This window comes from Barbus barbus (assembly GCF_936440315.1).
Source record: "Barbus barbus genome assembly, chromosome: 33".
In the NCBI taxonomy this organism is placed as follows: domain Eukaryota; kingdom Metazoa; phylum Chordata; class Actinopteri; order Cypriniformes; family Cyprinidae; genus Barbus; species Barbus barbus.
This window is the reverse complement of record NC_136761.1, coordinates 9,833,947-9,843,160: the sequence shown is the minus strand read 5'-3', so window position 1 is coordinate 9,843,160 and position 9,214 is coordinate 9,833,947. Positions and strand designations below refer to the sequence as shown.

General features: G+C 34.2%; 1 protein-coding gene across 3 annotated transcripts; it reads left to right on the top strand.

The window, feature by feature from the left end:
* Positions 1-2,844: 2,844 nt before the first annotated feature.
* Positions 2,845-8,973, top strand: LOC306852807 (caspase-3-like). Of its 3 annotated transcripts, none has more exons than XM_079389899.1 (8): positions 2,845-3,031; positions 3,120-3,144; positions 5,524-5,569; positions 6,015-6,151; positions 6,235-6,363; positions 6,462-6,637; positions 7,715-7,841; positions 7,940-8,973. In XM_079389899.1, exons 3-8 carry the CDS (start codon positions 5,529-5,531, stop codon positions 8,167-8,169), a joined length of 840 nt encoding a protein of 279 aa, XP_079246025.1. In that variant the 5' UTR covers positions 2,845-3,031; positions 3,120-3,144; positions 5,524-5,528; the 3' UTR covers positions 8,170-8,973. The 3 variants fall into 3 exon arrangements, with proteins under 3 accessions (XP_079246025.1, XP_079246024.1, XP_079246026.1); XM_079389900.1 differs by having other exon boundaries at positions 2,900-2,937; XM_079389898.1 differs by having other exon boundaries at positions 2,845-3,144.
* The last annotated feature ends 241 nt before the right edge of the window (positions 8,974-9,214 follow it).

Genomic DNA, 9,214 nt, shown 5'->3' with positions numbered 1-9,214 from the left:
CATAATTTTTCTCTACCTCATATTGCTGCTATTATATACCCTGTACAACTTTTTTGCACATTATTTTGCACATTCCTCTTAGTACTATTTAAGTCAACAACATACTGACCTGCACATTTATATTTATATTTTTTATCGATCTTTTTATTTTATTTATTTATTTATTTATTTTTTTCTACTTTTCTTCTCTTAATATTTGTATACTTTATAATTGCACTGTCCTTGGAGCGGACCTGACCTACATTTCACTGCTGGTTATACTCTGTATAATTGTGTATGTGACAAATAAAACTCTTGAATCTTGAATCAAATGGGCTGCCACTAACTCTGTCAAGTCTCTGTTTAAGGGCCTGATTTACTAACAGCTTACGCCAGCGTTGAAAAGACATGGACACAGTTATTTTTGCATCGAGTTATTTTTTTTTTTTTATGTATTTTTCTATTTTTTTATGGAACATTAGTTTGCCCTGTTTAGTAAATCTGGCCCTAGGACTGTTAATAAACTTCTTAAACAAGCTAAGGACATTGTTTACTCCTCTGTTGAGCCTAGTTTAAATCCTCCAATCACTACTTTTCCAAACTTTAAAATGGTTGGAATTTACTTTCTTTAAATTCAACTACCAGTATATTAGATCCACTTCCCCTTTCAGTTATTAAGAACTGTTTTGCTTCATTCTGACTTCACATGGTTTCAACTGTTAATTTATCACAGATTTGTGGAATTGTTTCTCCAAAATTAAAGTTAGGCCCAACACCGAACCCTGAGATTTATGATTACCCAAGCTAACAAACTGGGCACAATTGGTTAAATAAGACTGGAGCCAATTATGCAGCCTTTCCAACAGAACAGAATGGCATATGGTGTCAAAAGCAGCAGAGGTTTTACATGGCAAAGATATTGCATGTGTTGTAACCAAGCACAGCTTTGGACCCAAAAGCAGAACACAGACTAAAAATTATGCAAATACAATTAATTTATTGCCAAATGTCAAGCAACACAATCCATCTCTCATTTGCTGTTGAATATTGTTGATTAAGGTATGCAGGAAACTAAACAGGCCAGATATATGTTGGTAGAGCTGAGAGAGACTAGTTTGTTGATCAGTCGTGGCAGGCAATATGTAGGATGAATGAGTGAGGTCTGAAGAACAGGAGAAACAGAATTAGAACTCCAACAAAACACACAACACAAAAACTGGTCTAAAGACACTGGGAGGCCTTAACACAGTACTACATTACTGAACAATCTGGTAGTGAATAGTTGAAGACCCAAGGTTTAAATACTGGAGGCAGATGAGTTGATTGACAGCAGGTGATTTAGATTCAGCAATCAGCCACAGAGAGGACTGCATAGACATGCCTCGGGATGCATACGCACAGACACACAAAAAAGAAAAAAAATCAAAATCCCTGACAGCATGCATCACAAGTCACAACATGCTCCAGTAGTTTAGCCAGAAATTGAAGGTTAGAAGTAGGTCTATATCAGCTTCAGTGGCACAGATAGTAAAGCAGAAATAGGTCTATAATGAGACAAATAATCAAATTCCAGGCTTCTTTGGGACTGGTTTAATGGCAGCTATGCTTCGGCTTGGGCAGATTATCAGAAAATATGGTCTTTGTATCCCTGCAGTGCAGATGATGTTTGTTACTTTGAGTAGGTGTCTAGAAGAGATCAGGAACTGTATACAGAATGACTTCCTGAAGCTGAATGGCTCCAAAACTGATTTGATACCGATTTGTATAGAGGCGACTAATCATAAAGCCGATCAGATTAGTTTAGTTGTTAATTCCAACACGGTATTTCCCATTTTACAGGTGGTGAATCTTGGTGTTATTTTTGATCCACAGTTAACATTTGATGCACATATAAAGCACATTCATAAAACTGCTTTTTACCATCTTAAGAACATTCTCACTATCACTGATTCTGAAAGGTTTATACACACCTTCATTATGACTAGGTTGGATTATTGTGATACCTTGTTCTCTTGCCTTCCAGCTAAATCTCTAAGCAGGCTACAGTAGCCTATATTCAAAATTCTGCTGCTTGTGTGCTTTCTCGTACTGCTCCTCAGGAACACATTACAGCCAGTGCTTTCCAGTTGCACTGGCTTCCTATTAATGCTAGGATTGATTTTGAAGTTCAAATTTGAACATATATGGGACTGCACGGGACATATCTTTGTGATTTTATTAGTCCTTTTATTCCACCACACTCTCTTTGTTCTGCCTACTCACTTTTACTCTGTCAGTCTTCATGTAAACTCAAGACCATGGGGGAAAGAGCTTTTTCATTCAATGCCCCCATGCGCTTCCTCCAACCAAAACACTTCAACTTTGGGACACTTTAAAAAGCTGATTAAGGTGCATTTATTTAAGGTTGTTTTTATTTAACTCTAGTTTTGTACTTCATGTTGTTTTGTTTTATTTAACTTACACACTTTGGATTTAAGAAAAGTGCATTACAAATAAAATGCATTATTATGTGCACATTTAGGCTGTCAGGCATTATTTGAGCATTACATGTAGGCCTGCATCTTATAGCCTGCATGTGCAGACATCTGTGAGTCTGAAAGTTCACAGTTCTCAGGTTTATCCTCAGCAAGCATTAAAGAGGAAGTTCTGAAACATAAGCACTAGCACAAATTAGTATAAATATATATATTGCTATTAAGTTTGTGTGTTTGAGCAAGGAACGAAGACAAGAAATTAGTCGAGTTGAGCAAAGAATGAAGACAAAAAAGTTTAGATTTGTTTAGATAACGCTCAACAGTCCGTTAACTTCTCACTTTTGTTATTAGATACTGCTGAGTTTACTGCGCATGCGCAGAGCCAAACTTCACGTTGATAGTGGGTGGAGCCAGTCTCATGTAACTATTTATGTATGGTTCTCAATATTCATAAGCCTTCGTGACCAGAATCTAAAAACGCAACGTGAGCTCAATTAATAGTTATGAGTAAGATTTCGCTATTGAAAGGAAGTTAAGAATATTACTCAATTAATATTTATAATCTAAAATTGGTCTTGGTACGTCCTCCCCGCTAAAGAGAAAGTTCCTTTGGATTCGTACTGGGAGTGGTTAAATAACTTTACTTGTATGTTATTTCTCTTTCAGAAGGAAAACACCCGACAGCACAACTGTAAGTTATTTCCCTTATTCACATTACGGATCACCTTAATATATTTTTTTAGTGTAAGAAAGAAATGTGCTTTTAAAAAACGAATTAATTAGTTCTAAATGGGATTGAGTGTTTTAATGACAAATGGATTTAGATGTGACTTCATTGATTCTCTTTAGTGGCATTTAGAGTCTGTGTTGTTTTTGGAAATGTAACTCTGGTAAAAATGAGGGTTTGTCTCATTTAGGTGGCTGTGATAGTCTAAGACTAAAATTCACAAGTTACCATAACTCTTCATAATAAGTCTTCTTTCATAATGTGCTGTCATCATGGGCTTGTCCCAGCATGAAAGACTGGCCTACTTTCTAGAATTACAATCTTAACACTAGAACCGCCACGGGGTCAATTTTACCCGTGGCTGTTTTTCAAATGCACATAACAGATATTCAATGAAACATTCAAGTCTCCCAGTCATTGACTTTTACTAAAATTGTGTGATTTACAATCCCCTGTTGTTAAAAATTGTTTAGCTAAAACCAGATAAGAAAACAGAACTGAAAGGGTATAAGCAGCACTAAATACCATGAGTGATGGAGAGTCTGATGGTGGGGAGAGGAAGCGTCCTGCACTGTAAAAAATGATCGTGATTTAACGGTAAAAAACTGTGAAAATGCTACGGTAAAAACCTGTTACATGGTTAACGGAAACTTCCTGTAAAATTTACAGGGAAAAACCGTAAACTGTTGTTCCCAGAATTCCCTGCGTACCATTTCAAATTCTGTTTGAATTTGACGTTTTTTCTTTGCAATAACTATGTTTCTTCTTAGTTTTTTCTTATCAGTTATGTTTATTAGGGTTGTATGTTACATCTAATGTTGTTAAATTAATGTGTATAGCATATTTCATTTTAAGGAGTCTCACCATGATGGTGTTTAGTGCTTGTATGAATGACACTGCATCTGCACCTTCTGTAAATGCTATTGTTTAAAAGTTGCTTGTGATGGGCTTTGGCTCATCATGTGACTTTCTCATCATCACCTGCATTTGGTGGTTATCAGTGTATTTCAAAAGAACAAAACAGATTTCAGTACTTTAATAGGTTGGTATATTAAGATTATATCTGTTAAAGAAATTAAGGTATTTAACTGTAAATTTAAGTTAAAACCGTAAAACCTAAAACGTTGCTACTGTATTTTATACAGTAGAATTCTGGCAACCACAGCTTCCAGTATTTTACCGTGAATTTGACAGATTTTTTTTTACAGTGTGGGTCAGCTCAGTGCCCTGACAAATCAACATTTGTTGCCTAATGTTACTCGTAATTGTTCAAAATTTCGATTATTTAATTTTTGTTTTGCCATTTCTATCGTTCATTGTGCATTTCTGTGGTGCTTTTTAGTCTGAAAAAAAATCCAATCTATGATGTAATGAACAAAACCATTTTCATTGGTGTTGTTCTCTTATTCAAATGATATAACTAAACAAATGAATTATTAATTAGGTGAAGCTGTGCTTGAATTTGTCACCACATCATGCAGTGTGGTGAATTATTGCTTGTCTATTGGCTATTTTTATAAATTAAATAACATAAGTTAATATATTACCTAATATGATTATAGTATCATATCTTAATATGTTAATTAATGACATTGTAGTATAATATTACACCACCCAAATATGTATTTACTTCCTTCTAATTCTCGCCGTCAGTGCAGGCTTGTTTATATTGACCTATATGAAAAGTGATTAGTGGCCTGCATAAAAAAAGCCTTGAACATAAAACAGGACAAAAATATAGTTGATGACTAGACAATCATTTCATTCTAGACACTTCTTTGTGAAGACAGTAGCATATAATACAGTGAAATAATATGTTCTTTAGCCATATAAAAACGGTTTTAGGTATACAGCGACCCCTGCGGTTCTAGTTGACACATGTGAGAGGCCCAGCCTTCAGTTATCAAGCTGTTAGATTTTTGTAAATCCAGATGTTTGTGATCATTATGGATATTAAACATTTAGACTAAGAAAGAAGCAAACTAGTTAGCCTATCTTTTGGGGCTTTATATGAACTTGCTACACCTGTTGTTTCAAAGGACAACGTTTAGGAGAAGTGTTTTTGAAAACAGATATTGTATTTCTGGGTAATTTCCTAACAAGAATACAGTAGTCATCCTACAGTATTGTGTAAGTCATTTTTATCAATAGTTGTAGTAACATAAGCGTGTGTTGGGGTGTGTGTGTGTGTATTTTAATACGGCAAAATCAGGGAAAAGGGAAATAATGTTTACCGTAATTCATAGTTCAAAACAATTACATAATTTCCATATGTTATATTACTTGGAATTGCTAGAGAATGTGTTGATCAGTAGATTTTGTTTCTTTGTGTCCCTTCTTTAGTGACCATGTCGGACTCTGTGGATGCCAGACAGTTGCATGCCAAAGAGTATGTGTGATTCAAATGTACATTGATCATTTATAGAAATGTTATTACAAGCAACAGGCATATGAAAGGGATAGTTCACCCAAAACTGATGAGTTTGTTTCTTCATCTGAACAGATTTGGAATTGCTCACTGATGGTTTCTCTGCAGTGAAGCCATTGTTCAACAAGTAATGTAATGCTAAATTTCTTTAAATCTGTTCTGATAAAGAAACTCATGCCTGGGGGTGAAATAAACTTTCACCTAATTTTCATTTGTGGGCGAATTATCAAAATTAGTCAAAAATAGAGCAAACCGCAGTTGTTAAAGGAATTACTGACCAAAATCATCACATTGTGAAGTTAAAGTATATACTAACTTACCACTTTAATTACCACTTCCTGAAGTGTCTGTAAATCATTTCCACGTTAATTATGAATGCATCATAAAAGTCTCTTTGTTTGCACAGGGGTTCGTGTCCCACAGATCGCGGAGTCGATCATACGGATGCCAAACCACATTCAGATGATTTTCAGTACAACATGGACTACCCTAGTCTGGGACAATGTGTCATCATCAACAACAAGAATTTCCATACAAAAACAGGTAAGAGCTAACACTGACGAGTTGAACTATAATGTTCCCTTTTTTTTGTTGGATTGATCCATTTTGTTGTTTTTTTTTAACAGGATTGGGAGTTCGTAATGGGACAGACGAGGATACAAAGAATATGATACAGACCTTATCAAAGCTGGGCTTCAAATTCAATATTACCAATGATCAGACTGTCTCACAGATGAAAGATTTGTTAACTAAAGGTATTTTTTGCAAGGCACTGACCGAGTCTGAATAGTGTTTGCTTACAGTAATTGAATCGATCAATCATAAACTTATCATAACATTTTTCCATCCTCAGTGTCTAAGGAAGATCACAGTAAATCGGCCATGTTTGTGTGTGTGTTGCTGAGTCACGGAGAAGATGGAATGATATATGGCACAGATGACTGTGTCGAGCTGAAGGAACTGTTTGCGCACTTCAGAGGAGACCGTTGCAAATCACTGGTGGGGAAACCCAAGCTGTTCTTCATTCAGGTGAGCTGATTGATAATACAGAAGAGTAAAAGTCTTTTCTTGCTGAAAATGCCATTATTTTAGTACCATTTATGCACTTGATGATAGACAGTCTTTGTTAATATTTTTAATTAGATTTTCATATACTTTCTGTTTTTGTTCATTTTTATTTAAAGTTTTAATACTTTTGTTGTGTGCTTTTGTTATTATTATTTTTGTTATAATTTTATGTATGTCATATAGTTTTATCATTACTTTTATTTTATTTATTAGTATTAATTTATTTAATTTAAGTTAAATTAAATTAATAAAAAATGGGAAATGTCTAATTTTATTTTTAAATGAGGTGTAATATAATAAAATTAGTAATATATCATTTTAATTTTATTATTTCACTTGACGTTTATTCTTTATGTTTCAAATAACTTGAATAATTTTTATTTTTTTAGTTTTAGTTAACAAAATAACTCTACTTGGCAAGATATTAATTAATAAAACAAAAAATATAGTTTCTTATTTATTAAAAGGTATTTAAAAATTACATATTAATAAAATTATTTTAAAAAACTAGTTTTAAAAGAAATAGTTCATCCAAAAACAAAAATTTGCTAAAAAATGTATTCACCCTCAGGCCATCCAAGATGAGTTTGTTTCTTCATGAACAGATTTGGAGAAATGTAGCATTACATCACTTGCTCACCAATGGATCCTCTGCAGTGAATGGGTGCCGCCAGAATGAGAGTCCAAACAGCTGATAAAAACATCACAAGACATTAATTGATAGCCATGGACTTTTTCACTGGAGGAAGTGTTATTATGGACTATGGACTCATATATTGATCAGAATCGATGGTTTAACATCTTAATAATTAATTTGTTAAAACATTAATTGCAGGATTGGAGTCATGTGGATTACTTGTGCATTATTGTGATGTTTTTATCAGCTTTTTGAACCCTCATTCTGATGGTGCCCATTCACTGCAGAGGATCCATTGGTGAGCAGTTATCTGCATATTGGATGGCCTGAGGGAGAGTCCTTTTTTGGCTTTAGTTGCTCTTACACAGATGCTGGAGTGTGTTTGTCCTGTGTGTCTCCAGGCTTGCCGAGGCTCAAGTCTGGATGCTGGATGCATTGAGTGTGACAGTGTAAGTGAAGAGGGAGCACAGGAAGTGAAGAGGATTCCTGTTGAGGCAGATTTTTTGTATGCCTACTCCACTGCACCAGGTTACAAAAGTTCTGTTCTAAGAAACGTTCTTGAGAACCAAATAAAAAAATGGCCAGATGTAAATGCCCTAACTATCTTGTTTGCTGTCTGTCCTCAGGTTATTACTCCTGGAGGAACGTTGCTAATGGTTCCTGGTTCATCTCGTCACTGTGTGAGATGCTGTCAAAATATGGCAAGCAACTGGAGATCATGCAGATCATGACACGTGTCAACCACAAGGTGGCGCTGGGATTTAAATCCAGCTCCAGTCTTCCAGGGTGTGATGGCATGAAACAGATGCCGTGTATTGTGTCTATGCTGACCAAAGATCTCTATTTCCCTAAATAATTCATGTGTATTTTACTGATTATGTTGCAGAGGAATACAATCTTTTAAATCATTATTTTACGAATTGTAGCCGTTTAAAGCACTGCAGACTGCAGCCGAAACATATAAAGACAATTTTAAGGGAAACACTGGATTTGGGTATTTGAAATTATCTGTATCTTTTTCATCCTGGTGTGTGAAATGTTAAAGTGCTGGATTTGTCACAGACAACTCTTTTATGATTTTTCTATGCACATTTAGGCTGTCACTCATCATTTTTACATGTGTAGACATCTGTGAGTGTGGAAGTTCTCAGGTTTTTTATCAGCAATAAATGCATTAAAGATTGTTTGACAAGAGGAAGCTCTGAACATAGACATTAGCACAATTTCTATTATGATAAATGAACATTTTAGTTTGCTATTAAGCTTGTCTGCTTTGTGTAATTTGCGTTGAGACTCTTAAAGCTTAGCAAAATGCAGAAAAAGATACAGGTCTACCTCTCTCTCTCTCTCTCTCTCTCTCTATATATAGGCTACACACACACAGATGCACACACTTTTTATTTTTAAAGAAATTAATCATCTTATTCAGCAAGGATGTGTTAAAATGATCAAATGTGACAGTAAAGACATTTATAATGATTACAAAAAAATTACTCAAAGAATCCTGAAAATGTATGATTTCCACAAAAATATTAAGCAACGACAGTATTAATATTGATAATAATAATAAATGTTTCTCACCAAATAAGCATAAGGTTATTTGCACCAAACATTGATTTGATTTATTTAAAAGAAGTGAAGCAATAAAAACTACTAAAGGAATTATTTTTCAGACATTTTATTTAAAGCATTTTTCATAAGTGTCTAAAACTACTATAAGTGTCTAAAATCTCAAAGAGTTACTTTAGGATCGTTAAGATACTATAATAGTTTTTTTTATTAATATTTTCAATTTTTATTTATTTGTATTTTCTATTTTTTATTAGTAATTTAGTTGTGCTTTATTGGCATTTTTAGTTGTTTTCTTTTCAATATGTCTATATATATTTTTTTTCCGTTTT